Consider the following 17,580-nt stretch of genomic DNA (forward strand, 5'->3'; position numbering starts at 1 on the left):
TTGGACTTCATAAGATTTATCTAGAGTGTTTTGGTTTGACAGCAGAATGGAAAGCTTGAATATAATGAGTCAGTAAACGTCTATTGTATCATGTACTAAGGATCTTATCGTGGGGAATGACGTAACCGGCCACCTACGCGAATTCTTGTAAATTAACCAGTGGTAGATGACGCATTAATGAAGGTTTCATAGTTGCATTCCTTATAGCCAATTTATTATCGAAAACATTTAACTGTAACAGTAATTGATAATTTAGAATAAGTTGGAATCTAAGCAACAGATAAAAGTACAAAGTCGAGTTGATTTGTGATATTTAACACTATTATTATTATTATTATTATTATTATTATTATTATTATTATTATTATTATTATTATTATTATTATTATTATTATTACTATACACCACGATTGATCAGTTTGCCTATATAATTTAGTTGTTTGATATTTTAAAACATAATCAATGTGATTATCCAATTTTTGATTTATACGAAGTACACTGAAGTCTATTGCATAAGAGGCTGGTTATGCGTATATATAAATTCAATTATTATACTTTGAAGCGTGTAAGTTTTGTTTCATTTGATTATTACGATGTTAGAAAACCAGACTACCGTTGGAAAACCTATAGAGATATTTACCAACCAATGTAAACATGCCAATTATTGCAAGAACTATAAAAAGTGTTTCACTGTTCTCATTCTTTTTAAAAATCAAATAAAGACGATAAGAGGTCAGCTAATATTTATTTATGATTTTTCTATATTGAAGCTAAATGTCAATGAGTTTTACAGAATCTTAATAATAATCTATAACAAGGTTTCATATATGGGAGCGCCATTTGAGACAGGATCCTGGGAATTTTCTGATTTTACTTCTTAACTGAGGTTTCCTTTTCTATTTATTCGAAAGGAGTCAATATACGAAAGGAGATAGTTTGGGTCATTGGATTCCATAACTCCCTAGTTCAAAGTTTATATTACAACAGTGTCTCTAGTTGTTGAAAGCTTATAATACCATTTTAAAATAATAATAATAATCAAATTTTAGTAGCTCGCTTTATTAGTCACGACCCTTTTTTAGTAAAGTTATTGTTCCTTTTCTCTGGTTATAAAGAGAGTAGTAAAAGTAGAAACAACAATCGATCGATTTTTAAAATATTTCGTTTCAATATGATTCATAAATTGTGCACATTTTACCAATTTAACATTACTGTCGTGCTATTTTGACTTTTGCTACAAAGTTTATATCCATACCACATGGCTCTTCATAATATTAAGTCCCGGTAGAGAATAAAAATATAACCCAGAAACTACTGAAGTCTCAGTAATGCAATTTTACCCATGTGTTACTGTGAAACTATCGTGTATTATGTGCAAATTTCAGATTTTTCACTTTCGTCCTTCTAGAGATATTTGATGGTGAAAATACACAATTTTCGAAAATTCGCAATTTTTAATATTTTTCAAAATTGAAATATACACGGTGTATGGTTCTCAGATATAAAACTTGTTCTGGACGTTGTATATTATTTAGTCTCTATGCAGAAAAAAAAATTAAGCTTAGTCTCATTTATTTCGTCTCAAAATGTACATTCCAAAACGGTCATTCTTAGGTTTCCAACATCATTGTTCAGAGCTTTTTCTCCGACGTTCTAAAGTACATCTCAATGTCCACAGAACACAGAATGTTGTGCATTCCACTATCTTTCATATGGTTTTGGTTTAAACTCATTAGGCCCTATGCAGAATCGTTTAGACGTATGATTAACATCATACTAAAGACCGGACTACTGCAGGAAACATATGTTAGTCGAACTCTTTAGTATGGCACTAATTTACGTATCAGAACGACTCTGCATAAGGCTCATTATCTTCAAAACCTAAAATGTTAAGCTTTTAACGGAATCCTATGAAAAGTTCAAAATACGCTTCAAAACCTGCGCGGCTAAAAAATAAATGAATACCCGTTTTCAACTCTCAGAATATGGCACAAACTTAGGTAGAAAATTAATCAAAAGCTAAATTTTGTCAGCAACCATCATTGGTGGATTTCATTTGCATAGACCCTTAAGACAAAGTTAAGACATATGTCAGTAAAGACAAAGTTAAGACATATATTAGTTAAGACAAAGTTAAGACATATATCAGTTAAGAAAAAGTTAAGAAGTATATCAGTTAAGACGAAGGTGAGACTTATATCAGCTAAGGCAAAGTCGCAAAGACATTTATCAGTTAAGACAAAGTTAAGACATATCGCCCAGAGTTAAGACGTATGGATCACTCGAGTTTACCAAAATGGATGTTTAACTGTTGATTATGATCGTGGGAAATTTCCCAGAAAATCAACAAAAACAAGTTTTTATGAGTCTAAAATGTATGCCGTTCCTTGCATAATAATTGTTACTTCTGCTGAGTAGATTGTTTATTAACTACAGTTATGTACTGTATATATTTAAAAAAATACTTTATAAATATTAAGTCATATTTTCTCCTAACAGTGATACTACACTCCTAACAGTGATATACATGCTCTTAACAGTTACGAACATTCTACTTTAATATCTTGTAATGGATCGATTTTGTTATATTTATTCAATTTCTACCAAACTTTTCCAAAACCGTGGATCAAGATATACACAGTAATCACAATTTCATAATACAGGTAGTTACAATTCGACGATATCCACCAGTGTGACTAGTTAAAAGTGCATAGTTTAAAATGTAATATACATATATTTAAAAACATAACAATATCAATTCATAATTAGTGTACTCAAAACAGTAAATCATTAGAACCATCTGAAGGATAACATAACTGGAAACAAATAGATATATGACATGGAATGTATAAACTTTACATTACATTAACAAGAAAGAATAATATATCACTTGGGAGGTAGCATCTAAGGAAAAAAGCCCCTGTATCGGAAAAGGACGTTAAGCTTGAAATATTCAGGTATTCTTTCTTGTGATAGCAATCACAAAAATCGTTTAGTGTAAAAATAAGAAATTAGATGCTTTGTAGTGTATTTTTCTTACAACAGCCTTACTGCAGTTATCATATTACTGCAAATTTTATATAGTACACCCGTTAATACAGCATATTTTACATAGTTAGTTTCTCACCAGATGCCAAAGGGAAAATTATATTCACATCTACTAATAGTAAGCTTAAACTACAGGGTGGCCTAAAAGTAGATATACACCCCTGAATTGATTAAGTATAACATTCTAGTGTATGGGTTTATTTGCTTCGGCTGTTCAGAGCTTAAGATATACGTAAAAACACATTAACAACAAATAATAAAGAAACTAAGTCTGCCTGATGGATAACAATAAGAAATAATATAAAATGCAATGAGCTGGTCAGTACGGTACTGTATACCTACTTTTGGGCCACCCTGTACATATTGAAATAGAAAAAAAATTGAATATTTTAATTAGAAATCATGTTATGACAATGCGGAAACAATTTAAAGTTTGTCCGAATAACAATAACAGTGTGGACTCTATGTCTCTGTTTAATATTCTCTCCACTACATCCTGTCTTTGTACCTATATATAGAGTGTTTCAAAAAAACACTGACAACGTTTGGGAGGTGATTCCAGACACCAAGATAAGACAAAAGGTATAAACCAACCTGGGTGCTTTCTTTCGGAGTTCTGAAAACATGAAAAAAGAACTTTAAAGGTTCATAGCTCCAAAACTATGGCACCTACCATAGTAGCGTCAAAATTTCACTTAGAAACTTGTGCCCTAACAAAATATCCAAGTTTCAGAGTGCTGCGGTGCTTCCACAACAGTTTTTATAGAGATGATCGGTGAGTACTTAAAATTATATGCCCGTAACTAAACTTCCTCTATAAAAAATGTTGCGTGAGTACCGTAGGATTCTGAAATATGTATTTTTGCATAGCTCACATGTTACTTCTTAAGTGAAGTCTTGATCCGACTACGGTAGCTCCCATAGTTTTGGAGCTATGGACCTTTAAAGTTCATTTTTTCATGTTTTCGGTAACCTATAACCCCGAAAGGAAGCATTTGTGCACCCAGGTTGGTCTATACTTTTTGTTTTATCTTGGTGTCAGGAATCAGCTCCTAAACGTTGTCGGTGTTGTTTTGAAACACCCTGTATATATTATTGTTTACGCATAGTAATAGTATTTGAAATAAACCAAATGTAATGACATTTTAATAACAGTAGCAACAATATACGTCATATTTGTATTCAATAAATACTTTTATTACGTGATGAACGAGAGAACCTCACGCCCACTGAATTTGTCCACCATAAAAGACACTTGGCCAGAGCTGCTATCGAACCAGGAGCCCTCGCATCAGAAATGAGTGCTTCACCACTAAGTCCCAAAGGCGCTAATAGTGTATTATTGAATATAAATATTATAATTACAATATATACACGGTAAATATGAAATTCACATCAATAATCACGAGAGTGCATCAAATATTTAATTGCATCGTGCATCTTTGCACCATAATAATTGAAGTTAAATTTCTAAATATACTTAGTAGAAAAGTATGAGTTACACGCTAGACTTTGTAGTTAACACGAGAGGCAACTCAAGCCTGTAGTATCTCATTCGTTGTTTTGAAAAATCAAAGTCTTTTGAATTCTTCTTCTTCACGTTCAGATAATGTTGATTTCGGGTACCACTTGAGTCGACTGATTCAGATAGTATTGAAATAATAAAATTGCTAAAGTTCACACAGTTATCTTTTCAAAACTGCTGTCCCCAGTTATTCGAATCGTTACTGAATCTTGGGCACAGCATAGAAATAAATTACTCAACTCTTTGCCACTTATTTTCATTTTTCCCTAAATTTTACAATAATGCCTGTAAAATTGGCAACTATATCTCTATATTACTTTTCACCATGAATCCAATATTACTTCTCTTTAACAGCTTTAGTAATTGAGATGCTTTCTCGCGTATTGTGAAAGTATTTTATTTCTAGCAATCCGCTGTGGCTTACAAGAGCATTAGGACTTCTCCAAAGGTAAGGATGCTCAATATGGAAAAGTAATACAAGTTTACGTACAGTACGATCAAATGTGGATTGTACTGGCATCACAAGCAGTATTCCTTTTGTACCTTGCGCACAGTAAAAGTACTGCAGTCGAAATAAAATAAAATAAAATAAAATAAAGATTCGTTATACCAGATTACAAGTGGTGCTATATCCCTTTCGGAAGCTTCATATTTGAAAACAGAAGACACATGTTTGCTCTTTCCTCACACTGTCCTTGACAATCAATATTACCAAGCGTAGCTACTTTCATCTATACGCTATCATACAAGAACGACTTTTTAAAAATCAAGTAGCATCACAGTTACTTTTCGTAATTAAAATGAATGGTCCTGTGATTTTGTCCTCGTCAGAATTTTCCTTGCATTTTGACCGTTTGGATTTAGTTCCCATGCTCGTTACTACAGCCATTTATACACAAGTTCCGATCTGCATACAAACACGCTAGGAATTAAGCTTTTCGGTGCTGCATTTCCCTAAAAATTTTGTCCTCGCATAGAATTCCCTGTCTCCAAAGATTAGACAGAACGGGAATTCCCGTTCTGCCTACAGGTAAGATCATTTAAAATATTTTCTACAAAGTCCTGGAGGGCTTTAGGCAAAGCGAGAATGAATCTTTTTAATATTGCACCCCCCCTGTTAGGGTATAATTTTAAGTGTGCGGAAATATTATTTCAACTAACGTCCGAATGTACCTAAGTCAAGCTAAGAATGTAGATAACACCTTCTCTTCACTATCAACCTTTATTGACTTACAACTACAGGCAGATACACTTGATTTTACCATAAACCAACTAAAACATCGAAATTATACCCTAACACCCCCTAGTTCCGAAAATTTTTAGGGGGGTGTACCAAAATTTTAGGGAGATGCTTGGGGGTGTAGATATATCACTGACTATGCTAATGAACATGTGATAAATCAATGTATCTCTAGTTTCAAACATAAGCGCAGTTAACACTCTTTCCAATAGAGTTGGTCAAAAATTATTAATGATATTTCAGATTACCTTACAAATTTAACTTTGCATAAATATCTCCTAATTCTAGTAATACGAAATCACCATGTATGAATAAATGTTGTTTGTCATTTATCACTTCTGAGAGAAACTTTTAACCATATTCCAGTTGAAGATTCCAAAATGAATGATTGCGCCTTAAAAGTTAAAGGAATTGCAGTTTTCTCACACACATCAAATTTATATTTGGACAAGATATATGCTAGTCCAACTTTCACTTGCATTAGACCAAATCTCATACCTGGAAATAAAACAAGATAATACTTAGTATTTATTCTGAAAGCGATCTAAAGTTCAACCAATAAATGAGTCAAATATCCACACTCTAAGGGCGATCACAATTCTTGCAAGTATCTATTTTTATGTCTCCACATTCACTAAATTTTACAGTATTAACTATGCATGAAAATTCTACCGATTGCAAATTAGCTTATTTGTAAGTACTCCATAGTGCTACAGCATTTGCCTCTTACGTAATATATTCATTTGTAGTGAAATAACTTATACATAAATCTATAGGCATCCATAAATTCAAAGAACTAACATATCTACGCTTTTATTGTTTTGAAAATTTTTCCAATTTCCAACTATACTTTCATGGTCACTACAACATCCATTTAGGAATATGTTTCATAAATGAAGTATTACTGATGATAATTTCGATGTTCCTTTTAATATAATTCAAGAATTTAACTCATCATATTCTAAGTATAAAATTCACAGTACATTTGTTTGCAAGAACTCGATTAAGGTACTTTCTATTCGTGTTGATTTTCCCTTTCCTATTACCGATCACAGAAACCACTTTAACTTATAATGATTCAACAGTGTTCTTAAGTACTGGAAAACTTAATTTAATTAATTTCCCAACATCATAGAATAATGTTATTTGGCACAACGAAATGAATCAGGTGACAACACAATCATTCATTGTTACTTTTATATATTTCTACACATTTATATATTTTTAATTAAGATTAATTTTATCATCTCTTCCTCAGGTAAACTATAGTGTCGAAAGATACTGACATGTGAGTCAAGGCAATCATATAGGAAACGAAACAAACAAAATTCAACAGCTAGTAACAGTAAGAGGAAAGCAATTATTCCAACAGCCTGAACATATTGCTGCAGCACATATCCTTTGGAATGGGAGACCCGAGTTCTGTTTCCGGCGGGAGCTCAAGTTGTGCAGTTCCTACGTTAACTGTAGGTCCACCTCTCATATAGCCTCGCTGCTGAAAGGGACGCTAAACAAAAAATCAAATGAAATTGTTTTACAATAAATTTTAAATTAAATACCTCCTTGAATGTCTGCTTTATCCACATGCTATATCTGGGAAACCAGTGTATGTTCAATTCTGTTCAATTCTGGGAAGCCAGTAATTCAAAACTCGACTTTAGTGAATAAAATATATAATATTTCTATTATTTATACAAGGTCCTCCGTGGTCATGTGGATAACGTAGACGCCTTTGGCGTGAGAGACCAGGATTCGCTTTCCGGCGGAAGCTCATATGGTTCTAATCCCAAGTTAAGCTGTAGGTCAGGTCTTATATAATCTCGCTGCAGAACAGGATGTTAAACTCAAATCTAATCCAATCCAATCTAGTATTTACATATTTTATGGTATTCTTGTGCATTCAAATTAGATTAATATTAATTCATTTATTATATTCAATACAAATTACTAGAATTCTTTTCTTTATTACATATTAGCAGTATCTAACTGTTGCCTGGTTACGCAATTCAATAGTAACGTTGTTTAAGTAAGGCTATGGAAGTACAACCACCGACAAAATTATTTACAAATGGATACTAACTTCGCTAACGTTTTCCGCATAATTTGGATTCTCAATGATGCAACATTGATTTTTTTTATTTAGTTCAAAAAACTATAGGTGAATCAATTCTGCAAAACTATACCTTCAACATCGTTTGTGTATACTGCCATATTTAAAAGTGTAAACCTAGTCACTGCTTGCTTTGAGTTTGAAGTAGATGTAACTAGGTCGATAGCAAAAGAAAGAAAGATTTTTATGCTTATATCTTGTGTGTGTTGAGAGAATGTTATGGTAAAAATGATAAAATAACATTATTTAATAGTATGTCTCAGCAATAGTGCCCTAGTTGCGTAAGAGTTGACTTTTGTTCAATTCTAGCTCAGCTAGATACCATTACCACACAAGATATAATCTAGTGGAGGTTGGAAGGAAAGTAGCGGCCGTACATCAATGTCACGAAGACGAAGCCCTCTATTTTAGCTGTGATCTGCATATCGCTTTTTGAGTTTTTATCCAAGGGTTCTACTCTCAGCACGATTTGATCTTACGAACATGTACCCCAAAACAATAGGCTCTAACCATAAGGGCACAGTAGACGTTCATATCAACAAAACGCGATATATATGTACCAAGGGATATCCTTTTCAGATATTCATTGTAAATTCCTTTTAGAACACTCTTCATTAATAGCACGAGGTAATCTATCTGTTGTACAATAATCTGGAACTTTATGTTTTAATTCAAGATTATAAATAGTAGTTACAAATCACAGATCACTTGTATTATTAACTGTTTCTAAATTACTTACCTATGCACATGCGTGGTCCATCACCGAAAGGTAAGTAAGTATAATTCGGTCTACTGTTCTTGCCTTCCTCACTAAACCTTTCAGGATCAAATGTATTGGGATTTGGAAAATATTCAGGATCATGATGTATAGCATATATTGGTATGTGGATATTAATTCCGTTCTCTATAACAACATCTGTTCCAGGTATTAGGTAGTTTTTATTGCAAGTACGACTAAGTTCAGTTCCAGGTGGATATTTTCTGAGTGTTTCTGTAAATTAGAGTTTAAAATATATATTTTATTATTACCTAGGTAAATAATTATATAGACAAATATCTCTGTCCGTTTAACCGATAAATTCGTTCATCTGAGACCAGTTTAATAATTCTTTGAAACATTTTCAGATCTTTTAACTGGCAAACAAAATACACCGCCACAAGGATATATATTAATTAACTATGACTATTACTATTAAAAGGTATAGAGTGAAGACCATTAAGTTTGTGGTGGTTTGGACTTACCAGCACAATTATAAGTTAAGTATCGTATAATAAACTTGCTTTTATTATACTAAACTCCATCTTGAGACTTGTTCGCTGAATTTTTGTTCTATCTAACGGGTGAATGTAACATTAGTCAGAGTTCTGATTTAAGCCTATACTATTTTATGCATAGTTAAATTTATAAATAGATTCTTCTTAATTAAATCTGTGAGTTGAGAAACTTCTGTATAAATTAATAGTTCTACACAGTACAGTTTTAACATGTTCACTATATGAAATAGAATTCCAGCATCGTTACAATGTCGTTAAGTAACAAAAGACGCACTCAGATGTGTATAAATTCCGAACGCATTGAGAAGTAAATTTTTGAATGTTGCTATACCGTACAATGCAAATAAAGTCAAGAAAGAGGGCAAATTTTGTTGCAGTTTGAAACAATTACTGTAAGTTTGAAATGGTTAACATTATCATTTTGCAATAAGTGAAGGTGGTATTCAAATTTTGACCTTAAAATTTTTACGGTGTAAAGAAAAATAAATGCAAATATTTCTTTTTAAATATATTTAACGTGAGTTAAGGTAAAACTATGATATGAATCTTTTTAACCATCAACATATACTAGACAAAAAATAGAGTTGTCCACATAGACCAATAGAGTTTTTTCTCAGAAAACAAAAAAAGATATTTTATTTACTAAAGAGCCCAGTATCTTGGATAAAATCCTAACAAAGAAAAGCCTGTACGACAACATATACTTGGAGGTGCAACACCATCACGTGTACATTCTAAAATGCACCCGACACAAGGTGAAACTGAAAACTAAAAGTCTCGTCTCGCATTGCAGTTTAAAAACACGATAGTGTCTCACAGACTCTAATTTCCATTTCTATCTTGCAGTGAAAACAATCCGCATTGGTCTTGCAAATTTAAAGTATAAATTTTCTTCACTTATTCATATTTTAAGAAGGAAATATATTCATTATCAATACTTATTTATTTATATAGCGCCAGGTCATAGTCTTTCATATATGGACCTCTTTCCCTATGACTTCGCACAGATGGACAGAGTACACATTGCTTTCATAATTTTATATTTAGTTCAATTAGATAATACACTGAAATTAAGAGCAACAGGGAAGTCTTCCACCAGACTAAGTTCTTGTTTTCAGACCAGGATAGAAGCTAAACGATTGAAATATAATTTCCATTAATAAAACTTCCATTTTTGTACTTATTTATCAGCAATTTATACAATTATCTTAAAGTAGATATTGCCATTATAGTTATTCTGTCTAGAATATGTGGTAGAGGTTTCCAATAACCTGATAAAATAGTGTAGATTGCATAGCATAATTCAGTAAGCTCATAAAGTTCACCAGAAAACTAAAACTCTGTAGTTTGGAAACTATCAAATTCATCAGCACAAACTTTTGTGTGTACAGTAAGGTTAATGTTTTCCTGCTTGTTTATATTCACTGCCAAACTTCCAAATGTATACCATTCTCGTCCAAATATTGTTATAGTATTTCTCTGAAGTCAGGAATTGAGAGCTGACAGTGCTCACATGTGATGTTCAGAATCACATCACGTATCTTGTCCGGAAAGTTTGTTCACGTTACTGTATATACACCTTTGTCTTGACACTAAATCGTGTGATCTTACGGGCCAAAGTGTGGGTCTTCTTCGGACAATCCACTACTCCTGAAATTTTCGTTAAGAAACTACCAACCTTCATATTTGGTCGTGCCTTATCTTGCTACATGTGGACTTCATTGATTATGGGTAACCCCTCAAGTTATATAACAAGGAATGTACGTATATATTCAGATAGCTGTCGCCATTGAGCGTGTCTCCCTCCAAGAAAAAGGGCTAATGATGTTCACTGCAACTGCGTATCACACATTAAATTTGAGATCACTCCGCTCATGCATCTTGAAATCGTGTGGCTTGTAGCTGTCCTGTTCACTTTTCCTCAAATACAACAACTGGCCTAATTTCAAAACACTATTCGATACAGGTCACCATTACCTTGTAAATGGTCAAGAATTGATTTACAAAGTTCCATTTTTATATTCTCGTATCACAGTCTTCGTACATTTGATCCTGTAAACATTTTAATTTGTAGGGCCGGATCTTCACCTTTTCACCAGCTTGAGGAACTTTGATCTTGGTATCCTTGTTTCCAAAGATCTTCATTGGACTCTATTCCATGCTCTTCTGCACTGTTTCAATCACATCGTCACTTGCTTCTGGCCTTCCATTACGTGGCAAATTTAACATACTTACCGTAACTTTCAACTTTTGGTACTGCAAAGTGTGTCAAACAACGTTTCCTGCCAATGTTTACGTCCTACAAAATTTGGACATTTTCTGTCTACTAGTTTAAAAGCTACCAGGGTTTCAAGAATGAGGTTCAGCCCGTATATTGGCTGATTTCTGCTTTCATGACGTATGTTGTGAATGAACTGCCGAATTTATTTCAATCAATTAAGAATTTGAAAATCTTACGAAAACTGTCAATTACGATAAGCACTGATCAAAAAACTAGAAAATAAAGTCAATGTTACAAATTAACACCTGTTAGTCAAAATATCAAAATAAGATTGAAACTACTAGACACTCCAGGAAATACAGACATAAAATACTTAAATCAAACAAAGAAAAACAAAGTCCTTATTAAATATATAAAGGAAGCTATTTGCAAGAGTTTCAAAAGATAGTTTCATATATATTTTGTAATGAATCATGTTGAAACATTCGTCCTTAACTATTCCTACAATTCATACTTTCCGCTTACATACTATTTATATGCCATTACACATACCAGAAATAACTTTGTCCAAATATTCCATTTTATGTATTATTTCATACGTCATTTTCCCATCATTTCTTTCCAGAACCTCATCAATTTCTTCATGTAATTTCTTCTGTACATCTTGGTTCAAAGCAAGCTCGTATAATGCAAAACTTATTGTGGCTGATGAAGTCTCAAACCCAGCAGAGAAAAACGTTAAGACTTGTGCACAAATCTCATCAAGAGACAAAGCTGCGAAAAAAAGAAAAAAGAACACATTTTAAAACAAATAAATATTCAATTCAGTTCTTCATTGACAGTAGTATTTTTCCTATTTTTAAGAATAAAAAATTAAGAAGATGGTCCTTTCAGTCTTCATATTTTCTATACAAAATCATTATCTGAGATGATAAATTCATGCCAGAAGAAAATACAAACTTAGCAATTATTTCTCTGTACCGTTAAATACGTTTTATCTTTTCTAAAACAAAAATCCAACACCATATCGATAAATACCATTAAAATTAAATAATCATTATACTCAGTATCCTCCATTTTATCCCGCACACATACGTTTTAAGATAAAGTTCTATCTGCTTTTCACATATTTATTTTGTGCAAGTAGCGTATCTCACTAAATTTCAACTTAATTATGGACAGTAAACTTGATGTGCACACAAAATGCAACCCTACATTGTGAAGGTTTTAAGTTCGTCCATATATTAATTTCACAAAGCTATTCTCTTTAATTTAGAGGCTGCGTTCAATCCCTTAACACTCAAATTACCTTTCCATCTTACCCATACAGCAAATAATGATGCTTTGCAGACCTTCGTCTTTATTCTCTTCTACATACCTATTAGTGGGGAAAAATATACATTTTGTGCAAAGAAGTAACATCCAATTGCAGCCAACTGACATAATTTATGAGTAGAGTATTATGAATGAGTGGGAAATACCAGTCTTTGTTCAATGCCTCCTCTAAGTCGAATAAGATACAGTAATACAAAAAGCACGCTAGAATTGAAAAATGAAATGAAATCTTAAGTTTTACGTCCCACGGTTACGCCGGTTAGGCCAAAGGAGACGATGATGATGAAAGATAAGTGAAAATGGTGGAATGAAGAAAATGGGAGAACCCCGAGGAAACATACGAGCACGGTGTTTGTCCACCACAAAGTCCACACGGCGCGAGCTGGGATCGAACCAGGGACGCTAGAATTGTAGTATGAAGATGTTGATAAGGGTTAAACGGAACAGTTTTGAATCATATTTGGTAAATTGGTAGGTAAGAATGGGATCGTTTGACAGAACACGTTTGAGTACTTTACTGAAACTGACAGCTAATGGATCGGTCTGTAAACAAAGATGTAATAAAGTAGTTTATTGAATTTGATAACATAAGTATCTTCCAGTCCGCCGGGATGATTAGAACAAAGCACGTAGATGTAAATGAGCGTGAGCCAGAATAGTGAGCAGAGGAAGACGATTTTGTCATACTTGGTATAATGATAGGAATGGAATAGAAATCAACATAGAAAAGTCGATAGTCATGAGAATTTTCCTTAAAAACACGCCTCTCACATCAAAGTAGAACAAAAAGAGCTCGAAGAAGTAGATCATTTCAAATATTTTCGAAGGATTTTGACGAGAGACACTTATTGCACCAAAGAGATCAGATCAGGTATTTCCGTAGCCAAAGAGGTATTAAGAAAAAAAAAGGACCACCTTCAACTAGCAGACTTAATATTGGACTAAGGAAGAAACTATTCTACTGCTATATATGGACTGTTGGACTGTATGATTCGGAGACTTGGATTTTACGAAAGTTAGAGAAGAAATATTTGGAGAGCTTCGAAATGTGGTGAAGGAAGATGGAAAAGTTAAAATGCGCTTAAAGAGTAACAAACGAAGATTTTTAAAACGGGTAAGACAGTATAGGACACCTTCGACCAGCATCCTTCGGAGGAAGGCCAACTTAAATGGACATGTTATGCGAAGAAATTGCCTTCTTTATATTCCCTTAGAGAAAAACACGGAAGGAAAAGAGGAGTAGTAAGAAGCAGAAATCAACTGATCAATGATTTGAAAAAGAAAATAATGGGAATTAAAAGAAGCTGAAGATCGAGAAACGTGGAAGAAACATTTGCAGTCTCAAATCTAAAAATAACACTCATTAGTCCCAAGACCTGCCAAACGCAAAATATTTACTACTACGACTACTACTACTACCACAACTACTACTACTAACAATAACAACAATAATGATAACAACAATACTGATACGGCAGCTTAATTAAAACCCGAGATTTTGTTACGTTTCCGTTGAACGAAATGTATAGTTTCGTATTGATATTGGTGTGAATACTTGGATAAAAAATGAAATCTTTAAGTTTTACGTCCTACGGTTATGCCGGCTAGGCAAAAGGAAACAGTGATGATGAGATATGAATGAAATAGTGGAATGAAAAAAGTGGGAGGAAACGGGAGAACCCTGAGAAAATCCAGGCACATTATGTTTGTCCATTACAATGTTCACTTGGTGCGAGCTGAGATCGAACCGAGGACTCCATGCACTAGATGGTAAACGATATACCACTGAGTCACCGCGGCCCCTACCTGGATAAAGTATTTACTTAGCAAGATAAGTGCGGCGTGTCTATAAAAATGCCTTTAAGATACTAGGCTAAACTATCGTTCAAACATTCTTGATGATCTAAATGAACAGGAGTGTTTTTAAGAAGGATTGAGTAGGACCGTTGATTCATTGGCGCACAGTGCAAAAGTCTCCAGTAAATAGAGAGGTGAGCCATACGAGAACACAAATTAGAATCCACAGTCGTCGTTTATGTGCTGAGAAATGATTTCTAAACCGTGCTGAAACTCGTGATAATATTTGAATGATCAATAGGTCAATATTTGCTGAGAAGAAATTTGATAAAGAAATGCTGTGAGCGGCGGACCAGAGCACGATATTCTGACAGTAGTTTAAAGGGCTATGGAGTTATTAACTTGGAGAAATACGAATAAATCTAAAGTTACTGGATGGCAGTTGTAATGGCGTCGATTTCATCAAAGAATAATTTGTCGTAGAAGCCGATTTGTAGATTTCAGATTAATAGGAGGATAGAAGTGATAATTTGTCAGTGGACTTTCTCAAGTATGTTTATTAATTTTACAGTTCATTTCACACAATTCTGCACCTTATACTAAAAAAAGGATGATGAAAAATTAATGGTTAAATTACTTTACATAACACTTCTTGAACAAGATTCAAAACTATGACAAATAGACCTTTCGATCGGTAATCTGATGTCTTAGACTAGTTGACCAATGTCGGTAGCTTTCTCAAAGGTGATAATAATCGAGGTGGAGGTAGGCTATTGGTTGTGAAGATGCAAAGTCAGTATAGTTATAATCTCTATTGGTGCGTAATCGTTACCAATTGAATTGAGTACCAGAGAGAGCAACGGGTGGCAAGGATATACCGAGGGAATTCATTGCATGTCATATCTCTGAAACTCTACAATGAAGAAAGGTATACTAAGTAATTTCAAAGTTAATTTCTCTTAGAACTTTTTCAGTTTATTTTTCACCACCCAGGATGTTTTCTGGGTTATTGGAGAATATATTTGATGTGATAACAATACGTAGAATAATATTAGGTATAGATCTGGTGCATACATGAAAATACACAACTATATCCGTGGCATGGATTCCGATGAAACGCTGAAATTAAATAAGTTCATTATAGAAGTTCAACAAAATGAAAATTAATACATGTTTGTAAATATTGGAGTTTCGCGAAAAGAATTAATAAATTGCTGGATTTTGGATCTAATGTGTATAATAATAAGACTGGTTTTTGTTATACAACATTTTTGAAAAAACGTAATTAAAATAACGAATAAACTTTTATAGGTGATGTATTATATGAGAAACTTTTTTTAATGGAAAATAATTTGTTCTTCCAGTAAAAATGTGCCAAAGAGTATTTCACTTAAGAAACATATATAAAAAACAAGAACTCAAACTCTATGACGGTAGAATGCCATAGAAATATTTCAAATTTGATGACGTGAATGTGAACAAAGTTACTAGTCAGAGTATGTGGTATACAAAAATGCATGGAAACTGTTTTGACGACAAGATCCAAAATCACAATATTTCGGAGTGAGTTTTTCCCAACTCCTCGATCATAGCGTTCACATAAAGGGGAATAGAATTTTCTGACTGCCTGCCTAGAATTTTTCTCGTCTGTTATTCTCAGGACCTCAAGAAAACTGAATGAAAACGAACTCTTTACTCTCTTAAATAGAAACCAGTTCAGAAACTCTCTTGTTTAGGTTGTGGACTTGGAACTGTTCATCACGAAGTGACAAAATGAAGTTCATCACGAAAATTTGTGTGTACACCAGTACTCCTACCTATATGAAAAATTCGTGTACTAAACATAGATTTTATTTTTGCATTATTTATATATTTTAAAAATATTACTAGTATTTCCTGAGGAGCTGCACACAACTATGTAAATGTAAAGAGCACTATAAGTATCTACCATCATTAAAGATTGGCCAATATAAGAATAACAATTTTGCCTATAACTACGTAAAGGTGGTATGAACGAATGTCTTGGTGATTAACTGGACAAGTGTTTACTTATGATAGTCCAGTCAAAGTACATCAAAAATGGACCAAACCTAGACATTTAGAATAAAAAGATGCGACCTTCTCGAATTTCACCGTGATCTCTCATTAACCTCCAGAAAATCCCAAAATATCTAGTTGTGGGTTTACCGCCATTTTGAATAAATTGTCTGCCATCTTAGATTTCTCACATGCGCTTAGTTTATGCCACATAACTTCTAAGCTAATTAACGTAGAAGCATCATTCTTTCTTTATTATACTTCTAATATTATAGGCAATGTAAAAGTTATTATCACGTTTCTCCAAGTAACCATTTTTGAATGACTTTAGGATAAAGTGAAAAATTGGGATCTGTATTAGTGAACATATTCTTTTAATTGCCTCATACAACTTAACAGAGTAGAAATATGAAAAAAGTGCTCGAAAAAAGTAGTTGGAAATTTCATAAGCTTTAAAACGATGTATATATTGTCACTATATACAATGTCAGAGATGTGCAATGAAGCTTCAAAGGTAATCGAACTGCGCACAATTTTTGTAGAAACACATGGAGGATCATTTAACATTAAGAAAAAGATATTTAGTGATTTGAGATGGTTTTTCATTGCAATTTTCGGTAAGTATCAACGGGCGTGGAAGTCTGGCTAGTAGGAAGTCTGGGAATTAAATAAATAGTTCGTAAACAGTGGCGTCAGCAGAAGGTGCGCAAGAGTCCTGAAAGTAGACTTTCGCACTATGACTCTGTATGTAGGCCTATGTGTCAATTGAAATTAGTGTTTGAGATCAACGTTTTTTAAAAAATGAAATCTACTGAAATATGTTTTACTGATGTTGTTATCCTGGTTGCGAGTTTTCCGCCTTTGTGAATAAGTAACCCTAGTCCAGTGCAATTACGACAAAAATGGAGCAAACTTAAAGATTTTTGTAATATAAATAAATAAATAAACAAATAAACCTGTTAGAATATATTATATGTATTGATATTATACGA

At 33.2% G+C, this 17,580-nt stretch overlaps 1 protein-coding gene across 1 annotated transcript in view; it reads right to left on the reverse strand.

Annotated features, from left to right (window-relative positions):
- Positions 1 to 432: 432 nt before the first annotated feature.
- Positions 433 to 17,580, reverse strand: part of LOC145668557 (cytochrome P450 6k1-like) — a 38,356-nt gene continuing 21,208 nt past the window's right edge. Inside the window, exons 3-5 of the mRNA XM_081736544.1 lie at positions 11,972 to 12,193; positions 8,663 to 8,914; positions 433 to 6,311 (exon numbers count right to left, since the gene is read on the reverse strand). Coding sequence (XP_081592670.1) covers positions 6,139 to 6,311; positions 8,663 to 8,914; positions 11,972 to 12,193 — 647 coding nt within the window. The 3' untranslated portion in view covers positions 433 to 6,138. The remainder of the gene's footprint in view (positions 6,312 to 8,662; positions 8,915 to 11,971; positions 12,194 to 17,580) is intronic.

The sequence above is a fragment of the Thermobia domestica genome, chromosome 13 (genome assembly GCF_964235325.1).
Source record: "Thermobia domestica chromosome 13, izTheDome1.hap1.1, whole genome shotgun sequence".
NCBI lineage: Eukaryota > Metazoa > Arthropoda > Insecta > Zygentoma > Lepismatidae > Thermobia > Thermobia domestica.